Here is a 25053-nt window from a genome sequence, read left to right as displayed (position 1 = left end):
ATAAAAAAACTCAAACAAATGTTCACGCATAAGCAAATTCGACTGAAAAAAGATTCATTTTAACCACATCACTGGTATTTCGGTAAAAACATGATTGCGCTGATGTTATTTGAAATTACTATTCCCTATAAAAGGCCTTATATCTTTAAAAGCTAATGCATGAAAATGCGATAAAACGTGTAAACATGAAATTTTGATCATGTCGGTTTATCTTCTCAGGAGGCGTTTATTAGGAGGGGCATTTGATACAAATCTCAGCAATTTGAAGGGCGTTTATAGCGGCCAGTTTGCTTCCGAGTTTCGAGTACCTTTGAACTGATTGAATGAGGCTAACACGAAGTTGATATTCATGGCTTAAAGAATTAAGTGAATTAAATTGATTTCTTGTTTTCGATTTTGAACTTATCCACCGTTTAAGCTAAACCGGGGCTTGATACAACCGGCCCCAGAACACTAAACAAACAAGAGTGTAGATCATCAAAACTTAAACAGTCAAGAGAATCAGCGTATGTTTCTTGTTTTGCACACACTTATGGTTTTCTAATCCTAATATAAAAATAAAGCGCAGAAAAGCTTATACGTAAAGCAAAGTGAGACATCTTTAACTGTATCAAATTTTATTAAACTTTTATAACATGGTCTCTATATTATAGTATAGGACTCTTTTACGTATAGCCATAGGTTTTGCTGGCTGCTAATTTTTATATTGCGATCCAGATTCCTGCCTGTTTTATCACTTGCAAGGTTTTTCGGCCAATCAAAGATGACTTAAATTTTCACACATGAAATTTAAGATAGCTTAAATTAAATTGTTAATTTGCAATATATGGTTTTCATGACGTCGTATGTCCGCCATGCTGGTGCCATTTTAAAGAGAATATCCCATAAATTTTATAGTCTGATTGATAAACAACAATAATTTGAAGTGTGCACCAACATGGCTGCTCTGACGTCATCAAAATAACTATATCTAATTAGTTATTTATAGTCCCGTTTGCCCTATTTTCGGTGCGATTATCATGCGATTCTTCTTTTGATAAGATATGTGAAGGGTGGATAAAGACTTCTCATAAAGAAAGCGTCTCTAGACCCCCAAATTTAGAGCATTTTAACATCAGAGCATTCCACAGTTTTCGTTCCTATAAGAAGAAAGTCGGATAAAAAAGTGCAAATCCGGAATTGTAATCGGTCAAGAACTTTGTTCATGTTTTTGGTAGACTACATATGAAACAAGTTTTATGAGCCTAGAGGCCCTAGACGTAGACAAAAAGTATCAGGACAGGCATCAAATAGATGAATGACTACATGCATACATGCATGCAAGTATCTATATTTTCAGTATCAACTTCTTACACGATCAAAAAATAAAGACTACAGTTAACAGCATCTCTATTTTACACCATTATTATTATTTCTTATTTTTATTATTAAATTATTATTATTATTATTATTGCAAGTCAAGTTGTGTTGCCTAAAATGAGTTTTATGTGACGGGACCCAAGGCCAAGACTTCGGGAAATAGCAAATGAAGAAACGATATAGATATATTTTACAAAGCTTACCAATAAATGTTTGTCTCAGAGTGACACATATAAATGGTTATCGTGTTGTTTAGGTTATTATGCCATTCCAGTATTTATTAATGTCATAAAGATGTTTTCAACTGTCTCATTTATCGCCGGAATCGACACGTTGCACACCAATTTTCCTATAGCAAAGTCTGCTTGCATTCTCTATAATATAGATATTGTCACAGTATATATAAAACGCAGGTATAAATAAAAATATCATACAAATCAGCTAGAAATAGAAATATAGAAAAAAGTGTCATCAGATACCATGCAGATCAGCTGAACTGCCTGAACATGATAGTTTATTTTGGCACAACTCTCAATATATATTAAGTTACCGATTGCACTTAATCTTAAATAAGTTATCTATGTAATATGGGCGGAAACGGAAACATAAGAAAGACAAATTAAAAAGTCATAATGCCAATGGCAAATAATACCTTTCTGCCTTAAGTGGATTCTGTTTTGTTTTGTTTTTGTGAAAACAATAAATTTTCATAACAAGGTATTCCTCCTTAATTTGGTATGCTATTTTCATGGCTTTTAGCCTTTATCTAGTTTAAAGATTTATTGAAAGGGCAGTCGTATAGCAACGTACGAAATAGAATGAAAAAGATTGCGGGAGGTATAATTGATGATATTAACAATTTTACAAATAAGCGATACACGTTTTAATTAATTTAATACCTTGTAATAAGTTTTAAAGTCATAGACTAAGCCAGATAAAGCCTTCCAAAATCAACAACTATAGGCCTAAGTCTGCAAAAGCCTTCGCCGCAATCTATTCGGGTTAAGAGTTTTTTCTTTTTATATGCATGCATGGAATTTATAGCTTATAAATGGATCATCTATCTATAAATAGCTGTATGTATGCATGCATGTAGGTATGTGCATGCCAGAGCAATAGGTTTAGATGAACGTTGCCACATTATCCTTAAGGCCAATTTACTCTTGCAATTTTTGCTGCGATTTTATGTGCGATTTTCTTTTTTTGATAGATGTAAATGAGTGAATTAGTTACTGATGTTCAAGTAAGAGCTCTTATACATCGGAGCATTCGTGACTAATTACTAATTCACATCCATCAAAAGAGAAAAATCGCACATAAAATCGCAGCAAAAACGTAAACAGCACAAGTACTATTGTGACCATAGTACTTTGGGGGGGGGGGGTGTAATTTCAGCAATGAATGTAAAACCTGTGGTATGCCAATGGCTTGTAACAAAAGCATCTCACACAGAATTTTGATGCACATTTAGGTCAAGAACTAGTTGTTTAAATTCCCATTAGCACTAACCTTGGCCCTGGGCTTGGGTTCAATTCCAATCTCTGTTTTATTTCCGCATAGCTATTCATATCAATAGCTTAGAAAATAAAACCTCTATTACACCAGAATATATAGGATAAACCTGAAAAAATTCCGCGCAACTTGACAAATTTTGAAATAAGCAGCTCGAAAATTCAATTTGCAGATTTGCATTAACCCAAGATTATCAGGCTAACCGGCTTTTGAACAACCGGCTTCTGGGCTTATAGCTAAATAGCCAGCAAAACAAAGCTTCGTGTAGTGTTGCTTATAGTGATGATTCAGATTACGAGATTTATCAAAACAAATGGTTTTTTCTCGACGAATAATTTACGGTGTTATGCTTGTCTTCAAGTCTTCAACTACTATTTTCTTACAAGAAAGAATCGTCTTTTTTCGTCTTAAGGGTCCGCGGTCCTTATTTACAGCCGCGGAAAACAAAAATTAGGAAAATAAAAAGTTGGGAATTCGTTCCTGATAGTTGCATTTGAGGGCTCTAAAAAAGCAAAATATCGCCTCGCGCGAACGCTAGTAACGTGGTAGAAAACTAGGCTATACTAACACGGAACTTGTCAGAGATAGGCCTGAAGGAAGTGTACAAAGAAATTCCCATGAACAGATAGTATCTTAAAATATCTCAAATGGAAGCAGTCTGGTTTCATTACAAAACATATTCAAATTGAAGCCCAAAAGAGGGCACTCTGTCTTTTGGCTTGATTACGTATTTTGTTCGTTATCAGGATTTCCTACGTATTGGTCATAATGAAGACATTGAAACCTTGATAGGCTTTCAGATAAGGCCCAGGTTAATAGAGTAACATTATTTCGCAATTCCAACAGATACCACAAACAATTTAATTTAGAAAAAAATTAGGAACGTAGCTAAACTATAATCATAAGCCACAATATAAATTTCCCTTGTTAGATATATGAACCAGTCAAGGATGAGATTGTTTAATGTGATTGTTCAATTTCTTATTTGAGTCAAAACTGGTGCCGCATTGGGAACAAACAAATTGGATTTCAGTTAAATCCGAACATGCTCCTAACTCACTATCATTACCCTTGCACTTGTGTTTTTTCAATGTTTTGGCAAAACTGAATTCCTTTTTGCAAACATTACATTCGAATTTCTGTGAATGTGTCTTCTTATGTTCCACTAAGTAACTTGCTTTTGGAAATGCTTTCTGACAAACATCACATTTAAATGGTTTTTCTCCGGTATGCGATCTCTTATGAATTTTCAGGTCACTTGTTCTGGTGTATGCCTTGTCACATTCGTCACATTTATAACGTTTTTCATTTCTGTGAACTTGTCCATGGCTACGCAACTCACCAGCACTAGAAAACTCCTTTGCACACGTTTGACATTTATACTCTTTGGTGCCATTGTCATGCATCCTCTTTACATGTCGACGTAAAGATTTTTGATCATAAAAACCTTTGCAACATGTTTCACAAACACATGGCTTATCCGCAGAATGTGTTTTCTTATGATATTTCAGATCACTAGACCTTGTAAATCCTTTCTCACAAATGTCGCAACGATAGGGCTTTTCTCCTGTATGTGTTCGTTTATGACTAACCAGATGCGATGGTTTTATGAACGACTTTTCACAAAGATCACACTTGTGTGGTCGAACGCCAGTGTGTGTATACGTGTGATAAGTTAACTCGCTTGCTTTTGAGAACGATTTTTCACAGGAATCACATTTGTGAGGTCTAACGTCCAAATGTAACCTTTTGTGAAAATTCATGTCCCATCTTTTAGAGAATGTTTTTTTACAAATATCGCATTCAAAAGGCTTCTCGTTGTTATGCATTCTCTTATGTGCCGCCAAATTTGATGGAATCATAAACTTCTTGTCGCAAATATCACATTTGTGAGGATTTTCGCCAGTATGTGTTCGTTTGTGATACATTAACATGGTGGACTTGATAAAAGCTTTGTTGCAAACATCGCATTGATAAGGTCGTTCACCAGTATGTGTACGTTTATGATGAACTAAATCATGTGCTCGCAAGAATCCCTTTTGACAAACATCACATTTATGAGGCTTGTCTCCACTGTGAATTGCTTTATGTGACCTCAAAAGACTAGGGTTGTAAAATGCCTTTTCACAAACATCACATTTATGCATGTCTTCTCCAGTATGCAACCTCTTATGATACTTTAACTGTGTTGACTTTGGGAAGGCCTTGTTGCAAGTATCACATTTGTAAGGACGTTCCCCAGTATGCAAGCGGGTGTGAATAACCAAATCATGTGACCTGGAAAATGCTTTTTCGCATATATCACATTGGTACGGTCTTTCTCCAGAATGTGTTTTCTTATGAGATGCAAGACGGCTTGAGGTTAAAAATTTCTTATTGCATTCATCACAACCATAAGGCTTTTCCACATTATGTGTTTTCTTGTGATTTGTCAGCATTTTAAAATTTATAAATGCTTTGTCACAGATGTCACATTTATGAGATTTTTCATTTGGATCAGCGTGCTGGGTATTCCTGTGGTATTTCATGTCACTACTACGTCCAAATCCCGTACCACAAATGTCACATTTGTATGGTTTTTCACCTGTGTGCTTTCTCATATGAGCAACTAAATCTTGTCCTCTTGGGAACGTCTTTAGACAAACATCACATGAGTTTGGGTTGTTTTCCAAATGCATGTTTTTGTGATATTTCAAATCACTTGCTCTATAAAATGCTGCCCCACAGCTATCACTATCACATTTAAATGGCTTGTCCCCAGTGTGTACTCTTAAATGATATATCAAATCATTTGACCGTGAAAACCCTTTCTCACAAACACCACATTTATATGGTCGGTCACCTGAGTGAATTTTCTTGTGAGCTGCTAAATAGCTTGGTTTAAAAAAGGATTTTTCACACCGATCACAATGGAAACATCTATCGCGATTAGTTTCATGTGCCTTCATATGACTTTCATATTCATCAGACGTTAAGAATAATACATCACATGGGACACATTTTAAAGACTTTTCTTTACATTCTAAACTCGTATCATAATGGGACTGTAGCATTTCTTGTGTGGAAAATTTCTCATCACATCCTTTACACTTCAGTTTTTTTTTCTTAGAGTGCGTGTTGTTTTGGGAATGCACCTTTTTGTGAGATTTTAAACCACTTCGAGAAGAAAAACGTTTTTCACAAAGGTCACACTGATGATCCCCATCACTAGCATGTGCTTTTGTTGTGTGTATTTTCAAGTCACAAGCCCTTGCAAAACTCTTGTTACATGTACTGCATTTAAATGAATTGCTTTGTTTACTTTGTTTTTCCATGTGGGAATCCAAGGCATGTTGTGACAAAAACTCTTCTGCATGTCCTTTCTTGTGATCGTGTAAGTCACTTGAAGATGAGAAGGCCTTACTGCAGATATCGCATTTATGGCACACACTATTACTATCAGGAGATTTTGATTCAGCATGTGATTTGAGATGAGCCGCCAAGGCTTGTTGGCCTGCAAACTTCGCTTTACATATGTCACAAATGTAGAAATGTCCGCTTGTTTGTTCAGTCAACATGTCCAAACTAGAACTTATTAGTTTTGAAAATGTTTCATCCCACGTTTCTGATTCCGGAGTAGAATCCTCGTCACTAAAATCAAGATCTGAACTCATGTTCACTCTTCTTTTGCGGTTTAGATAGGTTCTCTTTCTACTACAAGCTTATTTTTCAAAAGTTAAGACGATCTTCTCAAAGCGATTCACAGGATCTACCAACCTTCTCCGCTCTTCCTTTTTCTCTGTAATTCACTGTGATACTTGGATTTTGGATAAAGGAAGGATTTTTCATCCGGGAACCAAAACCGCCAAATACTTAGACCAGCGGTAGAAGCATGCAAGATGACAGTACTTGATGTTAGCACGTAACTGTGATGTTAGCATTTATAGAAATTTATTACTACAAAGGTTTGATAAACTGATTTTCCAGGATTATTTTTAAAAAACATTATAACCACGTTGTATTATGGTGCATATAATCTAGGTAAGTTACCTAACTACTTTTATTTTATTACTTATTGGGTCTTTACTTGGACAAATCAGACGTTTGGCCTTTGATTATTAAACAAACTGTTATAAATAAAATATTCACTGAGACTTTAGGCAGTTTTCAGAGATTTTGGATAATTTTATAAGGTCCTACTCATTTAGTGCAGTTAGCTGAATAGTGTCAGTGCCAGAAATAGTGACAAAATCAATATCTTACAACCCTGATTGTGTGCTAAAGATATTTACACCCAGTGGTGTAGCCAAACTGAAAATCAAGTCCTGTTTTTATCAGTCAAAACTAAAATATTGGTAACTTACATTCATTGAATTATTATTTACATCAATTGAAACTAAAAATTTGTAGGTAACATGATTTGTAGCTGGAAAAAAATTATCGAGAATATCTGAATATGTATTATTTCCTACTTTCCTACTACTTTTTGTGTGAGCCAACAGAGTGGAAAATAGGCTTTTCTCTAATTCCATTTTTTTAACTCTAATTTATCCAAAAACAAACCATTGCCTGCCCTAACTCCTTTTATTCCATACTTGCACTCAACATGCGACTACTTTTTTGAACAACCAAAGTTGGACCACTGACTTAAATATCCTTGCACAGGTGTAATTAGCATGCTTTTATGACAAAATCTTGCTGGTTGCATATTATATTGTTTAAATATTTCTTGGTTGAGGTGCTTGCCTGGATACATTGAAAATTGTAATATATATAAGTATGAGGTTTTAGCTAACTGACCACTCTTTCAACAATATCCTTCATAGTTAGTAGTGAGAGCACTGCTCTAGAATCATGGAGGTTCCAAATAGTATTGCTGTTTAAAATTGTTCTTTTTTACTTTTGGTTTTCGCTAGTAAGCATGTCAACAAATGAAGAACCAGGTTTATTCAAATGCACCTTGTGTACAAAGTCTTTTGATCAACAAGAACATCTCGATCTTCATGTAAAGTGGCATAATGGTTCCAGACCTTATTCTTGTGAAGAATGTGGAGCAAAAATGAAATATAAAGGCAGTTTAACTGTTCATATGAAGTTGCATAATTCTGAGAGACCTTATAAATGTTTGAACTGTGATAAATCATTCTCAAAATATAGCTATTTAGAGCGTCATCTTCGAGTTCATACAGCAGACAGGCCTTACCCCTGTGAGGTTTGCGGAAAGACGTTTCGTGAAAAGACGCATCTTACAGCGCATGCTCGAATTCATTCAGGAGCACGACCATTTGTTTGTGCAGAATGTAAAAAGACTTTTCGTTATAGGTCTAACCTCGCAGTTCATATGCGCACTCATAATGGTGTAAAGCCGTATAAATGTTGTAACTGTGACAAATCTTTCGCGGAATCGAGTAACCTTGATAGACATTTAAGGAGCCACGCGGGGTCGAAACCTTTCACATGCGATGTTTGCCAAAAACAGTTTACACAAAAATCCAGCCTGATTGTCCACAAAAGAATGCATACTGGAGAACGACCGTTCCAATGTAAGGTCTGTGAACGTGGCTTCACTAAATCTGGTGATCTAAACCGACATTTTAAGATACACTCGCGGGATAAACCTTTCCATTGTTATGAATGTGGTAACAGATTTGATTTGAAAGCAAAGTTATTGGCTCATTTAAAGACTCATAGTGATAAGCCTTATAACTGCGAATCGTGCGGAAAGGCATTTACTACCGCTCGTCAGTATAACTGTCATATATTCGAAGATCACGAAAAGACGGATACCAAAGATACTACGGTGGAATATGACAGCGAGACCAACGTCGAGACGAACAGTGATACTAAAACTGTAGAAAATCCTGATGGTGCGGGGAATTCTCAAACTGTGTTATGTACAGTCCAGTATGAGACAGGAGAGAATATTGAAGTGGCGCAGACTGAGTATGTTATATCAACTGAATGCGAATGAGATAATTTGTATTGGTTTGCTTGGTATTGTTGTTGTTGAATAACATCCTTTTGCTAAAATGATGAATCAAAAAAGATTTTTCTAAAAATAAAAAGCCTCAATTGTTGTATCTGTTTGGTTCAGACGTGTACTTTTTTTAGGGAATAAAGTATTGCTTAGTAGCTCCCCATACAGGTACACTAGGCCCCGGGTCCCGCTTTTCCTCGCGATTCCCTGCTATCTAATACTGCAACGTCGTCTCGAGTGGCGTTGCCTGGGTTTTACGTTTGTGCGCTTTGGGGATTCTTCCCCAGTGACAATTTTGAAATTTGGAGCCGGTATATGTGACTTTTTGGGATGCCACGGTTTAAAATTGTATTACTTGCGTTACATGATCTACGAAGAGCATTCAGAGGCATTCCAGTTCTAGGAAGGCCGCCATTGAAACACACTCTAAAAAATTGCATTGGGTTCTTGAAACAGAATTATAACAAGACGCAGGTAGAATATGCGCACTCCAGTTTGCGAGGTTGGTTTTTACAAAATCTTGGGAATAGGATATTTCATAAATCCAGTAATTAAATAAGTTGCATTGCCATTGCTTGCTTATAAAGGCAACAGAAAAGACGTTTTTGGTCCCTAGAATTTAATGCTTGTAATCGGCACAATTGTCTAAAGCCGCGTTTACACTTCAGACCTAGGACTAGGACAAGTCTAGGTAATATGATGTGCATGTCACGTTCACACGTTGATATGATATTGGATTGACAAAATACTTGGAAAAAAAACTAACTGAAACACGCGAAAAAGTGGTAATACTATATGTAATCTATACAAATCATACTATTAAGTTCAAAATTTGCCGGGACTAGGTAAAGCCTGTTCACATTACCAAAATCTTACCCCAGATCAGGTCCAAGCGTGGACCAGGCCACCTGCTGTTGGCCTGGATTTTGTGGCCTAGACCAGACTAAGACCAGGTCCAGGCTTGGCCTGGTCTAGGCCGGATAAACACCGTTCACATCTAGGCCTAGGCCTGGTCCAGGCCAGGTCAAAAACGTTGTGTAAACGCGGCTTGAATAAAGTCGGGTGCGCAAACATAGATTATTTACTAGGAGAGACTTAAATGGTCTCCATGGAATGATTATCTATTGTTTTTTATACGTGTTCTTCTCTGGAGAGGAATTAATCAAATTATATTTAAAAAATTATCCAATCAGAAGCCAGTTGAGCTGTTAGGCTGGGTTTTTTTAGCCAATGGCATTCTTTATTCCTAACACGAGGAGCAATATGTAAAACATTTAGCCGGCAAAGTTGAGGCATGCATGACTTGGGCACTGGTCTTCGAAGCATAGAGACAAGTCACTTATTGCTTAGAAATTTCGATTAAATTGATATAATTTTCCGTCGTTTTAGAAAAGCGAGGTTTAGTATTTGTATAAAAACAGGTAATATGCAATTAATGCAAACCTGCTCGCTTTATTCGAGATTTGCGTGAATATTCGGCCTTGACTATGTCGTCAAAATTTACCTCGTGCATGCATGTGACGACCCTTAAAGATGTGTGTTTACCATGCGTGTGTTCGCTTTGAAAATTCTTTTATAACACTAACGTTGTTTTTTATTCTTTCCGTGCGCAGAGTTGCAACGACTTTAAGGTTTAAAGTCAAGCTAGACGATGCAATTGGTGAAAAAGTTATTGATGAACGATATGGCTCAAGATAACTCCATTTTGAAGAGAGAGCATGATCTAACTTTTCCCCAGAACTTATTGGTGAAATAAATAAAGGTAAAGTATACGTTAAATGTGAATTTGCAGGAGTTTGGATGTCGCGCAATCTAACCGCATTCTATAGGCTATAGCCACTAACATTCTCTTCAATTTCTAGAAAGTTCTATCTTTGACTTCCAACTGACCTAGCTTATCAGAAGAACGTCTCAAGGTCACCGTCTATAACGAGAATTACCTATGTTTTGTTTTAGGTTTTGCGAGATTTATTGAGTCAAATTAAAGCCATTTAAACGACGAGTCGATGAACCTGTTTATAATAAATGTAAGCATTTATACCTAATAGTATAGATATAAAGAATTAAACATTATAGATAAAGCGAACGAAGGGAAGTTTGCGATTTAACTCCTACGCCTACGGCTGATTGTATAAAATAAATATTCACTGGAATTTTATAGATCTCGTCTATGATCTATATATACACAACAGCAAAGTGCATGCATAGTCGTATATTTTGTTTGCAAAGGCTGCTATACTCTGAGTCAAAAGAAGTAAAATATCTGGGGCCGGTTGTTCAAAGCTAGTTTAGCGCTAACCGGCTGGGTAAAATTTTAATCCGCTGTTTTATTTTACGTGTTTCTGCACCGCCGCTTATTTTAAAACTTTACAAAGTATGATTTCTATTGAAGCAGAAAATATTCATGAAAAAATTATAAACAAGCGATAAAAAAATTGATATTAAAATTTGCGTTAACCCTGGGTTAAGTTAACCGGCTTTTCAGAACAACCTGCCCCTGAAGTCATAGTTGCGTCCTATACCGAAAGTATAGAACCTTTGTACTCTAGAACTCAATTTTATTAAATCAACCTGTATTATAGTACCGCTAACAATGGACTAGAAATTTGTTTAATATGAAGTTGTTTTTTTCGTCACGCTGCGGTCCCTCGATAATATTAGAGGCTTAGAGCTTCCTTGCCCTATTGTCATATTTTATGTCATTTATTAATTGTATTTGTATAATTCTTCAATCTCACCAAATAATAAAAAAGCGATCTCATACGTGTTTTTTATAGTTTATTTTCATCTTGATCCCATTTCAGGCTTACGAGATTTTATACAAGATCACCGCTCCGTTGAGCTATACCTGACGAGCCAGGACGACGCCAAAAAGACGCTAAAACGACACAAAACGAGTGCGAAACGACGCCGAATAGCAGCGTAACGGCGATGTACCCCTACATCGTTGCAGGTTAGAGTTGCCTGGTGGTAAAGAAAATGTGCATGCAGGGTTAGGATGTAATTTCACACGATTTGCCCCGGGCCCCTTTGCTTTATTGAAAAGGCCTACAGAGATTTGGCAGACCAAGTCTCTCTTGGGGGTTATTAGACGTACAAATGGTACGTGTAGGAAGAGGTAATGCCTGGTTGTCCTGTAAACGGTATAGGTTCACAGTAAAGTTTAGAGATTCAACTGCGAGCTCTACATGTAAATTAGACTTCATGTGATCAGTTCAATTTGTCTATTGAGGCGTCGCATTAAGGCTCACGATGTTTTTAAACCTGCCATATACTAGTTACAGTAACTAACCACCCGAGGAACGTAACTAATGCACGTTGCTGATGTATGAATAAACTTTGCATTTGCATGTGAGTAAATAGCTTTAGCCTTTGCGGTCTATCTTGCGGAGTTTTAAAATCGCGACATGGGCTTTTTAATACGTACTCAAAAACAAGAGTCTCATGTGGCAAACAATCTCGTAGGTTCTCGTAAGAACCGAGGGTTCCGTTCCATCTCTCTTGTGCTGATTCAGTGAAACAATCCTATGCCTATGGCCATCCGGTCACTCACGAATTTAAGTTGTAAAATTATTCAATTTAATTATTCAACCTAATCTTACCATGAATCATTAACAATGAAAATTTTGAATTAAACCTTTAATGGCGCTGGAACCATTGAACGACTACCCACGGGTTACGGACATAATAAGTTTAGCCAAGGTGCTGGTTTAGCAATTTTCGAATAAGTTTAGTTTTCACCACTAGGTCTACAGTACTAAGGTACTAGGTCTACTAAGGTGCCGCTGCCGTCTACTAAGGTGCCGCTGCCGCTGGTACAGCTCACAAATTTGCGGATTAGCCGAATTATGAAATAGAAATAAAAGACTGGGGCCGGTTGTTCGAAAGATGGATAACTTATCCAACGGATAAGTCCTATCCAACGGATAAATCTGCTATCCAGTGGATGAAAACGCGTTGCACGAAGCGTGGATAGTGAAGTGGATAGCTATCCAATAGATAAGTTAAAATTTACCGGAAGAAAACAGGATTATCCTGAAATTTCGTACCACAACGTCAGCTGTTGCTAAGCATTTACAACATTGAATTCATAATCATTACGAATTCTCGAGTATAGTTACGGAATGGAAAAGACTTGAACAAGTGATTTGCTGGAACATTGCACTTCACATCATAGTCGGATTTTATTAATTAAACACATTGCAATTTTATTCCTTGACCTTGCTCCTTGCAGCGCTTTGCTATTCGGTTCCATAGCAAATTTAGGAACACTATTTTAGTGTTCGTGAATGAAATTACTTAGATATTAGCAAGTTTCCTTGGAATAGGTTGAATCTTTCTTTGCATATTCGCGTTTATAAACTGATTAGAAGCGTATAGTAACAGCGTATAAGGTACAGACCTTGGATAAATTTATCCGGTAGATAGCGATTTTTATCCGCTGGATAAAGTTATCCAAGCTTCGTGCAACGCAAATCACACGCTGGATAAAACTTATCCGTTGGATAGCGACTTATCCGTTGGATAGCGACTTATCCACCTTTCGAACAACAACCGGCCCCTGGTAGTTAAGCTTCGCGGTGTATATTGGGATACAAAATGTCGTCCACGAAGAGAGCACAGGTATCAAGACGAGTTACCCGTCTGCCTGCGTCGAGTTTTGCGTCTCAGACGGAAATCCGTCTTGTAATATAAATTCGGCTAACTATTATTATTTCAGTGTAATTTGTGCTACTGCTAACCTTTTTTTAGTCGTAATGAAAGACATCTAATCTTTGCTCTAATTCGAACCCTTGCACGACCATTGTCTTAACCACTAGACCATCAGCCCTACATATCGCCCGTAAGGCTTAGGTTATTGAGATTTAGTCTTAGAAAGTAATGGCATGTCGTGTTGCAATCAGTTGTGCGATGAGCAAGCACATGATTTCATGCTCATAAGTCATAATTGCTCATACTGTGATACTGACATATATGAACACATTCTCATTTGCCCAGAGTCCAACAGTGGTCCAACGGCTATAGTCAATAATAGATATTGTTGGATTCAGAAAGTAATCTTTGGTTTTTCTACCCTGTCACTTCTACTTTCTATTTCAGTCAATATGACAATAGATAAATATCTCGATAATCAATGAAATGTTCGTAGATTATTACTTTATAATTTTTAAATTTCATAGTTAAAATGTGAAATCCCATATGGTCTAGTGGTTAGGATCCGGCGCTCTCACCGCCGTGGCCCGGGTTCGATTCCCGGTGTGGGAACACAATTTTTCGAATCCGAAACATTTTTTTTCATATTTGCATAGTCCAAAGTTACACATAATTTTACAGAATTGCTGTATTAGTATTATTATTTATAATTTGTATTTTTCTTTGAACCATTCTTCGACGCAAATACAAATTTTAAATTACGCTTAATAGTCGCCCGAGTCCCTCAGCGTCCGGCGCGGCATTAATTCCATAGCTAATTATAACGTAAATCCGTATTAAAATTAATCCGTATTCGAAAATTATGGGGTCGGGTAACCATACCCATGCAAAATCTTCGCCAATAATTATTTTTAAATGCACTGCGATTTTTACTGTCGTTCATCAAGTAAAAATTATAAGAAATAATCGGAGATCTATGATTCTGTTCCGTCCATGTTGTATTAAGACTAGTGAAGACATGCGGGTGAAGTGCGCGGCTGCGAATTTCTGAAGCAAAGTCAGCAAACTACTTTAGAATGATCACTCCACAGATATTTTTTAATTAACGGTTTATTGGGTGAATAAAATAGTTTATATTACTTAAATTTGACAACGCATGAGATGTATTTCAAGTTTTACTCTCGTGAAACTGAGCCATGTGCCACAAAGAAGCAAAACATCTTTCTTCAACATATATATGCATGAAAGACTTTGAAAGCCACAATACAATAACGAAAATGACGTTATTACAGCTCTAGGGCAATTATTTTACACATTCAACAGAGCTAAGCTATAACAGCCATTTCATTGAATAACACATATCTTGGAACGGGCCTGTGAGGACTTTTGCAGAGCAGTGAGCCTCTTCTTTTTAAAGATCGCAGACTTCCCTGAAAGTTAAAAAAAAAAAAAATATCTAGGCACCGAAACAACCCCCGGCAGATTAGGTAGAAATGGTGTTAAGTCGTGAAAAGTCGTATCAGTTGACTGTGACTTCCCTAGCTGGGTCTGTAACTTCCGGCGCTCATCGTGCGTTTTTTCCGTAATCCAAAAATTTGCAATTTTTAAATCAGGCTTTTCTCGATATAATTCGTATGTTTAACAGATAATGTTAGTATTTTGACTATTTTCCTATTCTTACCTTTTTGTTGTGTAACAAGTCTTGCTACGGTTAAAAATTCAAAAAAATCGATAGTTCCTGAATTATCATTGTCAATTTCATCCATGGCTTCCTACGGAGGTATGAATAATCGGTGTTTGAAGAGAACAATATGAACGATAACTCAAAATGCTTTTATAAAAGTAGTTTGTGGTACAACTAACTTGTATTTCTTCCGTGGTTGTCATTCTTCCAAGTATATCAGGAATTGCTTTGAGTAACTATTTAAAAAGAAATATTCTCGTTGTTCGAGCTTCTTCTTTTTAAGTATTCATATACAAATTCGTATACCTCGTCGGGATCAAGGTGAAAGTCGTTATTTGCATCGAACTTTCGAAACTGTTCAAACATTTCTTTGATCTAAAATGGGAGGATAAATGAAAGTAGTGGAAATAACGGACCGACTTTGGTCGTTCAGTAAAGTATGTATGTTCAGGAAGTATGTGGTTACGTCAATGGATTGCTTGACCTACATCGTCTTCGGTCCATTCTGGAAAAAAATTGATAGCCTGACTTGTTAGAAGTGTCCCCGTCGCGATATCAACAAGTATAGGATGAACTCCATAGGCTACAAACGATAAAATTCAGTAAATGAAAGGTTGTAAGTGTCATGACACGACTGATTTGGATTATCATTTTTCCTTCAGCTAGTTTCTAGGCCATTGAAAAGTTGTGAAAGGGTTAAAGGAAAGAAAAAAGGGAAATTTGTATTAGGCTCCCATCTTACTTTGTGAATGATTCGGTCTCTCATTAGCTGACTTTGCGTCCCTCCACTTTTTCAATGATGGTTTCATTAACGTAGGATCATAAATACTAAGAATATAAAATTACGCTACGTTTGTGATCTGTTCCAATTGAAATCATCATACTCGCACTACTAAATAGTTCCCGATCGACTGTGGATACGGATATCAAATCGAAATCCCGCGCGAATATGATTGAATTGAAATAGATTGATCCAGGAAACAAACACTACAGAAAATATAATCTCGCACATCGACAAATTTTTATAGAGAAAATATTACGCTTTGATTTTATAGAACACCTATAAGATACCTAGGACATGAAGTTCAAATGCAAACCACCAGCCCAGTTAATATTCCATCTACTAGATATACGATGAATAATGTTGGGATTTTCAAACACAACGTTCAGAGTCCAATATGACATCGAGATCAATAAAGCTTCTCACTCAAAACCTCCATAGTCCATACTTACGCTCCACTCTGTTGTAATTCATAATATTCCCTATTGAGCTCGGACATCGATTTTGTCAATCTTTTACCAAGTGGATGTTTTAGGGAATCCTAGTGAAATATTAAATTGCGCGTATTTTAATTTTCGCAATTTAAATTGCACAGGGATTAGGATTGCAAAAGGATAGGATTTGGATAATACACCCACAAGGCATGCAAAGCCGCATCTCGCATGCAAAATCTTTCTCCGAAGCTTTTTCAAAACTTTCCTCAAAATTTATATACTATATTCATCCCTAATTAAATTTCTATAATTACTTTGGTGAATTGCAAAGTAGGGAATACTTTCTTATAGTAAATCATAGAAAAGAGCATGGCAGGGCAAAATCAATGAGTTTTAATGGGAAATGTTGATGAAGCCAACGTATATAAGCTGGTGGTCCTTGAAGTTTGGCTCGGCAATAGATTAATTCATGAAGCAAAGCACCTGCCATTCTTTCTGGTGTATTCAAATCCATTTCAATGACAATGATTAATATTTCGTTATCTCTGATAAATAAATGGAATTTTTTATATCTCAACAACAAAGATTTTTCATGAGCGCATACATTATAATATTTTACAATTAACGTGTTTAAAATTCTTAAGATTTGCTATTGCTTCAGTTTTAGACTCGTTTACATGAAAATTTGGGCTTGTAAATAATACGTTTATATAAGGCAATTTTTGGCCGGTTTTTCACTAGACGGAATTTTTGGACCGAACGAAATTTTTCGTTCGATTTTCTTTTCAATTGCCGAATTACAACAAATTACGACACGTGAATTACGACGAATTATGTTATAGCTATGAAAACCAGGCTTTTTAGGAACGCCTTGTATATGTTGGAGGAGAAAAAACAAAGAGTTAATCAACACTTAATTTAAACAACATTGTCTTATCTGATGTTGATCGACATTTGCATATAAATCGTGTTTCTGCATATAGTGTATGTGTCTGTGCTCCCGGCGTTTTCTCTTATATGCCGCGTGTTAGGAATTGAGCAGAATTGCATACACATGCGCTAGGATGACGAGTTTTTTATGAAAATGGATGGTATAGTTATCAACATCGTGTTGCTGTGTACTGTGAATATGTGTTTCGCAGTTGCTGGAATATTTCTTAATTCTGTGGTAATACTCAGTCTATGGAAGACATTAGGGTCCAGCAGGAAAACATACTATTATGGGATATTTGTTCAATCTTGTATTGACCTGGCCGTAGTTACCATCACACATCCTTGGACGACAATCGCCTCAATTGACTGGCAAGCGGCTCGCAAAGACAAAGCATTGGATGTTTTTAGATACATAAGCCGCATTTTATATGTTTTTTCATTCTCATCGCTCGTGACAATGAACATAGATCGCTTTCTGGCCACGTATCGACCTCTTTTTCACTATACGTCAGTGACCAAACTACGATTATTTACCATTATGATCATAATGCAATTACTGAATGTAGTTGGACCAACAATCGCAAAAACTCGACCAATTCCTGGTTATGTGATAACCAGTGTGTTTTTTAGCACAAGTTATATCGTGACCTTCTATATGAACTACAAAATCTTTATCATAGCTAAGGGGGCAAGGAAAATATTTAACAAAAGTCGTTATGTGGGCATAAAACGTAATTCTACTTGCTTTTTGGCTGTTTGTTGTTTTTGCTGTTGCTCTCTCCCAGCTATGGTATATTATGGTTTAAATGCTATGTCATTATGCGATAATGATACTTTAATAATTCTTAATCAGTGGGCAAGAACTGCAGCTGGTGTGAATTCAACGTTTAACTGTCTTATTTTCTTCTGGAAGAATGAGAAGCTTCGCAATGAAGGAAAGAAAGTGTTGAAACAAGCCTTTGTCGGTCGGCATGCATAATTTGTCTACATATATGCCCGCGAATAATAAATACGAAACTTTAAGTGGTGAAATGCAACCTCGTACCCAGGGTTTGGGTAAAATGGTGTTTATATATATAATTAATAACCGCCATTTAAGTGTGTTTATATATATAATTAATAACCGCCATTTAAGTAAATATTCAAAATATTTAACTTAAATCATATTTTGACTGTATCCTTACTATTATGTTTTCATGTATATTCATTTGTTAAAGGCCCTGCAGTCTGCCATCAACATGCATTGTTCCAAACAGAAAAAGCGCTATTAATATAGTTTTAAACAGAAATGATAGAAGGTCCGCATGACGTACCTCGTGAACTCCTTGATAATGCACTGGTAATTTGGCTTTCAGATCTGATAATTCTCCTGACAAATAGAGAGGACTTAAATTGGCGCATGGGTTTTACGGAGCATTTCATTCAGTGATTTGAATTTCGGTCAGCCTGAATTGATGATTATGCGGCAGCACCGGAGTGGACCATGCATTGATACGAAATTGCACGTATATTTCCAACCAAGCACAAAGCCATCATACACAGTAAAGAACTAATTCAAAGAACGTATACATGCAGTAAAGAACTGCTATTGACGTACAGAATTACTCGATTTTCAAAGACAACAACAAAATACTGATTTGTTCGTGCAAGCTGGGATTCAGTTAACGCTCCTGCACTTAGTCCTGGATTTGTACTACACGATGTATTTGTGAAAAGGGCTTCTTGATTGGTAGTGCAATTCATTTTATCCTTTTGGAACATTAAACTCACCTTCTTTAGCGGCAGTGTATATTCTTTTTAACATGTTCATGTAAGCTTTGTTATCTCTAGAGTAATTTTCCGTTTTCTTGCCTTCCCTTTCGAGCATTATACTATTAGACGAAAACGAAGAATAAAATATTAGCTAAACACAATGAGGCATATTAACCAATTTGATAATAACGATTGTTCTAAATACTGACAAATGTAAGGAAAAAACATTATAGATGATGATCACATTTAGATACGAAACAAAACATAATGAAGAACAACCACGTTTAAAAAGCATGTCTCTTTATGAAATTTTAAAAAATATAAAATTGTGAGTCTAAATTTCTAATTCCAAATCTATTTATAATAACTCGTTATATTTTGCCGAAGTTATTTAAGATTTCATAGATAAATAACATCCCACACAATATGACCCCCTCTCAAATCCACCCCTACCCTCCAAAGATTCTAAGAGAACAGTTGCCCCTGAGGATAGAGAGAATTCGGTAATATATTGCTCTACCGAAAAATGATGGCATACATTTTTTCTCTATACCCAAAAAAAACATTTAACGAAAATTGACTAAAATGACAAAGATAAAGGAACCTACATGAGGTCTCGTTGTAAGCCATGGATGAATCCGATAAAATATTTTTGTTGCTTTTGAAGCTCGGCCTCAGCCATTACGAGAGCCTGGGTGTAAAAATTCAAACAAGAATTTCAGGCATTAAATACATAAACCAATTTGTTATTTGTCATACATTACCATATGCTGCATATTTTTAATATGCAGCATGGTATAATGCTTAGGTAATATGTAAACAAAACAATGCAGCCTTACACTGCATGTAACTGCGATCTATATTTCGCTGTAGGGTAGTGACAAAGCATTTAGAGGGATGATTCAAATAATTTAATTACTTGCAGGATGATAAAAAACTCACTCGTTCTTTTCGGTATAGCTGCTGCTTCAACGAGTTATTATCCACATCTGGAGTTGAAGCTTTAAAATGTTAATAGTGATAGATTATACCCTGCTATCAGATTCTATATATAGTAAAATGAAAAGCATCTCATAAAGCAGGCGAAATGGATAACATCTACACATCAGCATGTGTTTATGACTTTGGGGTACGTATCAGACGCTCGGTACGAGTTTGTAATGGGAGATTGCCTTATATAACTTTATTTACTCACAACATCACTATTATCACTATATATAGACTATTGTACTGATTGTAGCGACCCATGCAAAAGGAAGGTAATTTCATTATCCATGCAATGACAGCTATAAACCTTTCCAGATTAACACGTGCTTTAACACGTGCTCTAAATAGCCTACATTTCACGTTTCACAATCATGTGTTTAAAATAGTGGGTTAATTTGCGCACAACTGCACAAGCGGAGGAGGGCTATCAGATGAATGCTTCGCAAACATTATAATTCATAAATCTCAATAGTGTTAACTTATACATATGGCTATACTATGTCTATTTAACTTACATCCATTTTCATGATCCAGACCAGTTCCTAGTTTTCCTCCTAATTCTTTTTCTAATTTCAATAACTTTATTTGACCAGTCAATTCCTAGAAAATATTCACAAGCGGCGTGGTTATATGCGTGTGATATAGGAACACTTTGTTACACAGGAATACTTATTTCGTTCCACGATTTAGTGGAAATATCCGTCGATAAATCAGTTCTCGAAAGCTGTTCGAGTCAGTGATGGCTTTATAGGCGGGATGGGTTCATAGGGGTGTTGACCTTTGTCATGAAGATTGCAAAAATCACATTCATCAAGTTTAATCCTTGTAACAAGGTAGTACTAACGAAAAGAATTCTGAGGCCGTTTTTCATCATGCTGACATTTTCACTTTTTTTAATATACGCAACCTTTCTATTTATACTTCAGGGAGGTGGTGAGTCAGAGATATTGCGCTATACTGCAACCAATTCTCGACTCACATTCCTGCAATTATAACAAGGTACTGGTGATCATTAAGAAACAATGACCATACCACAATCCGTCGTTGCAGCCTTTCCTTAGTTCCAGATGCTTCCACTTGTGTCTTTTCCAACTCTTTAGATAGATCAACTTCCCTTTTGAAATAAATCACGCATGTACATCGAGCAGAGATCAGATTAACAACAAATAGCAATGTGCATAAAAGCATGCCATTTGTGCGTATATAAAACACTATTATTTTACATTAGCGTACATACTTCGTTTTTATACCATCAAGTAGTTTTGTCTTTTCTCTCTTCCAAAGTGTCACAGTACCCTCCTTTTGCAACCTATTGAACAGTTCGCTTACCGCTTGAATGAATAACTATACATGCATTTGGAACAGTGAAACTTCTGGGGTTGGACCTGACTAGGGCTTAGAACTACATGTAAGTCTAGTTAGTGCAGGAAATAAAAAACAGATGAATGTGATATCTTTCCTTAATTCCCTTTCAACAAACTGCATTTTTCCAATATAACGAATCGAGGAAACTTACTGTAGTATTTGTTTATTCTTCTCTTCAAGTTGTTCTTCTAACTTTCTGCAAGTCGCTAATATCGTGTTTTTCTCTGTTACTGCGAAGTTGTGGCTAAAACATGCATTATAATAATGGTGAAATACATGCATGCAGCCATTCCTATAGCCAGTACGAAGGGTTGAAATGCGTATTAACAATACCTTTGTTGTTGATGCATAACTTCTTCCTTCTCTCGTTTCAGTAAGACTAACAATTTAAGAAGCAGGCGTAAGCAACATTATTAGCATATGTAAATGCATGCGCGATAATATTCTTTAAGTTAATTCCATGCACACACTGTAAAATTACTAGATACAATGGGTTTTTACAGAAATCACGAGGATGACGATGGCATTTGGGCATGTGGTTAATAGAGTCAAGAACACAACCTTTCAATTCTTGATTTTCTTTTGCAACTTCCGTGGCATTACTTAGACCATCCTATATATAGAAAAGACATACAGCTGAGAAAATCAGTACTCATTCTATTATCACTTCCACCTAAGCTTGAAAGTGTTGCCTCTAACAGTAGAAATCATAGTTACATCAATCTACAATGCAAGCTCTTTGTTGAAAAATATAGTACATGATAAAAGCATGCAGTATATTTGCAGTCTTATATACCTCAATACTTTCTAAAACCTCGTTTTTGAAATCATCGATTTGGATCGTTAAAGTGTTCATTAGACTACCAAACGTTACTTCTGCAAAGAGAAATGTTTTTAGCATGTAATTATCGAAAAAAATCACTTGTTCAAAGCAACCAGGAAAATGTTTTGTTTCACTAAAATACTGACGTTTTTATTAAGAGTATAGAAGGGGTTAAAACCATTTTCACGAAATTATACTTAAACTGAACCTGAAGATCAAAGAATTAGTGAACGAGTACTAACCATATTCTGACAATCTGTTTTGATATGATCTATAGCGAAAATCTACAGGATCCGATCTCTCCTTTAAATCATAAGAAAATCACATTAATTACTACTGATCTCGTTGCCTGAATGTTGCTATAGGGTGTCATCCAGAATCACAGGGTTAAGAATGACGTAACTGCATGAATGACATAAAACTAACTGCTAATTCTACATGAAATTAAGTTGTGGAACATTTTTCGTTGCTTTTAAGATTATTTCACAGGAGACAGCCTTTCATTAAGATTTATATTTCTTTGTTTCGTTCAAAATTTTCTTACATTTAACATGCTCTTGATGTTTAGAAGGCGCTCCATCACCTTAAAATACAAATATTAACAACACTTGTAATTTTATTTAAGACGGCTCCTTATTGTTAAGTTGCAGGAACATTTCCATTTTTGCAAGATTTCATCAAGAAATCGGGTAAATTTTTAAAAAAATATCCCCGAGTTAAATGATATTTTAAATACCACATCCAATCTTCGTTTCGCTGAACCTTCGTCATTGTCATAATCTACAATTGAATCGAATGCTGCACAAGCCTGAAAAGAAAAAATCCCCTCAAAATATCTGATATAATACTCCAAAAAGAGTTAACTTTTTAAACGAGCAATGTTCGTTCACGGTTATAGGCACCTGTTAGACTTGCAAAACATTTTAATTCCACTTGACATTGAAGGTTGTATGACCTTCATTTTGATAAAATTTTGTGGTTCTCTTCATATAAACAGCGAAAAATGTTGATCTATATTGATAGTACCGGTATATTTTTAATACCGTGAACAGCCTAGCCACGCACAGGCACTGTATAACACAGCCATTGCACTATTTTTTTCTGTTATATATATAAAGGCCGGCACACACCGGACGCGATTTGCCAACGCGACGGGAATATCACGAATTTTTCAGTTTTCAAAATTTGCTAATTTTGACAATGCTGTGATATTCTTGGTCGTTCTTCCTGAATGACAGTACATTTTGACTGGTCTGGTGTATCTATATCTCTCTCGGAATTGAATTTATTTGCTTCTGCAAATGAAAAATTTGCGTCGCGTTATAACGCGAATCGCGTCCAGTGTGTGTGGGCCTTAATACGACAGTCTCAATGCTCAAATGCGGTAGTGATTCTTTGCTAGGGTTCGTACACGTGAAAAGAGGGGAGAGAGACTAAGACCAGTCCTTTCACATCTCCATAGAAAAAGTTGAATGGTGTGCATGTTTACTTTGTATGGTTTCCATGGCTATATATTTAGTTCAAACTGAACAAAATATGTCTATAGTTAAGATTGTAAAATGACATCGATTTTTTATAAACATATCGTATATGCAGAAGGATTATATACTTTATCTGATTAAAAAATTACGGATTTAGATGTATGTAGCTATTCTATATTCTTTAAAAACGTCGATTGTTTTTTCAGTATGGATAATTCGATATAGATCTCTGCAGAAAATTTCACATCACTACAAAGACAAATTAATACTTCGTACGATGCGTGCACTAAACTGACACGGATAACCAAATCTCAACCATAACCCCTCTTACCATTTCAAAGTTCCTTCGCAAAGCGTCAATCTTTGGTTTCAACGACTCGGATTCTTCCCGTTGTTTTTGTCCATTTTCCTCCTGAAAACAGGCAATACAATACACATTTATCATGTTTGAATAAAATACTAAGTGAATGTCAATTCTTATATATAGTGTTGGACAAAACTATACGAATTCAATAATAAAGATAATAGCATTCAGCTGCTAAGCAACCCACTCATATTACAAACCTTATATTGGAAGTAGACGCTCGCTAGATCTTCGGTCAACATTTTTCACAAGACTCTCTGTGCATATATGGTTATTTTAAACTCAGCAGGATATCAATTTTATTTAGGTTACAGATTTCTCATAAATTAAGGACACTATTGAGTCATCTTTGCAAAGACTGTCGTATCTGTAATAGTATCACTTAATTCCTTGTATTCAAGCATCATAAATTCAAATTATGATCCCGAGACGGATTATCGTTTGTGTACATTTCTAGTGAATGGCTTGCCATGCCAAGAACACAATAAAACTGCTTTACATAAATTTTTAGATTCACACTTAGGATTTGTTATCCTGCAGAGCAACCTCTTAACCACACACCGGCAACAAATACATCGCTCGCAATCAATATACGGAATTGTTCGAAAACAAAAAATGCGAGTCTCATCAGCGATATTCAGCCGACAGGCAGCTGCTAACATCCGCTATTAAAAATATTAATGTTGCTCCACGGTGACACGTAATTTCGTTGTTATTAATCCCTCGACCAGTAGAATTTACTTTGTTAATTATTGTAATAAATTTTCAAGTAAACTTTATTATACATGTCATTGTGTCAAATGACAAATCTTCAAAATTCGACATGTTATTTTCATGCGAGCAATACGCGATTTGGGTACGCAGACTTGCAGCTTGTTTTTTGTTACAAAAATGAGTAGCGAAAGACTGTACGGAGTAAAGGAAATAGAAACAGCTAAACCGTATTGGAAATATTTGTAAAGCGCTTTG

The 25053-nt window shown here is 36.0% G+C and overlaps 3 protein-coding genes and 1 non-coding gene across 4 annotated transcripts; 2 read left to right on the top strand and 2 right to left on the bottom strand.

Moving 5' to 3' along the window:
- Nucleotides 1–3730: 3730 nt before the first annotated feature.
- LOC114530557 (zinc finger protein 431-like) lies at nucleotides 3731–6673 on the bottom strand. Its single transcript, XM_028552129.1, has one exon. It carries the CDS (start codon nucleotides 6522–6524, stop codon nucleotides 3816–3818), a length of 2709 nt encoding a protein of 902 aa, XP_028407930.1. The 5' UTR covers nucleotides 6525–6673; the 3' UTR covers nucleotides 3731–3815.
- Nucleotides 6674–6789: 116 nt separating this feature from the next.
- LOC114527395 (zinc finger protein 239-like) lies at nucleotides 6790–8879 on the top strand. The gene is made up of 2 exons (XM_028549027.1): nucleotides 6790–6891; nucleotides 7767–8879. The coding sequence occupies exon 2, from the start codon at nucleotides 7772–7774 to the stop codon at nucleotides 8819–8821; it is 1050 nt and encodes a 349-aa protein (XP_028404828.1). The 5' UTR covers nucleotides 6790–6891; nucleotides 7767–7771; the 3' UTR covers nucleotides 8822–8879.
- A 5141-nt stretch (nucleotides 8880–14020) lies between these two features.
- Nucleotides 14021–14092, top strand: Trnae-cuc. Its single transcript has one exon. It is a non-coding gene; the product is annotated as a tRNA-Glu (tRNA).
- A 490-nt stretch (nucleotides 14093–14582) lies between these two features.
- Nucleotides 14583–24794, bottom strand: LOC114527495. The gene is made up of 23 exons (XM_028549170.1): nucleotides 24285–24794; nucleotides 24052–24132; nucleotides 22976–23047; nucleotides 22784–22822; nucleotides 22482–22542; nucleotides 22213–22292; nucleotides 21978–22029; nucleotides 21750–21795; nucleotides 21568–21660; nucleotides 21289–21360; nucleotides 21084–21165; nucleotides 20567–20651; nucleotides 20007–20065; nucleotides 19673–19755; nucleotides 19083–19183; nucleotides 18626–18681; nucleotides 16398–16486; nucleotides 15907–15992; nucleotides 15653–15747; nucleotides 15471–15539; nucleotides 15344–15400; nucleotides 15162–15252; nucleotides 14583–14910 (listed from the first exon to the last, which is right to left on the bottom strand). The coding sequence occupies exons 1-23, from the start codon at nucleotides 24324–24326 to the stop codon at nucleotides 14825–14827; spliced, it is 1677 nt and encodes a 558-aa protein (XP_028404971.1). The 5' UTR covers nucleotides 24327–24794; the 3' UTR covers nucleotides 14583–14824.
- Nucleotides 24795–25053: the final 259 nt, after the last annotated feature.

This window comes from Dendronephthya gigantea, unplaced genomic scaffold (genome assembly GCF_004324835.1).
Source record: "Dendronephthya gigantea isolate DGI-Jeju-01 unplaced genomic scaffold, DenGig_1.0 000001F, whole genome shotgun sequence".
Lineage (NCBI taxonomy): Eukaryota > Metazoa > Cnidaria > Anthozoa > Malacalcyonacea > Nephtheidae > Dendronephthya > Dendronephthya gigantea.
The sequence above is the reverse complement of the archived record's forward strand: the minus strand, read 5'-3'. Positions and strand labels throughout refer to the sequence as shown.

Bases quoted from the DNA above. Each gene is read 5' to 3' on its own strand.
- LOC114530557 (XM_028552129.1), bottom strand. From the start codon at position 6,524: ATGAGTTCAGATCTTGATTTTAGTGACGAGGATTCTACTCCGGAATCA.
- LOC114527395 (XM_028549027.1), top strand. From the start codon at position 7,772: ATGTCAACAAATGAAGAACCAGGTTTATTCAAATGCACCTTGTGTACA.
- LOC114527495 (XM_028549170.1), bottom strand. From the start codon at position 24,326: ATGTTGACCGAAGATCTAGCGAGCGTCTACTTCCAATATAAG. The intron at 22,293-22,481 runs GTTAGTACTCGT...TTCTCTTTGCAG, and splicing joins AAACAGATTGTCAGAATATG to AAGTAACGTTTGGTAGTCTA. The intron at 15,540-15,652 runs GTAGGTCAAGCA...CTCCCATTTTAG, and splicing joins CAGAATGGACCGAAGACGAT to ATCAAAGAAATGTTTGAACA.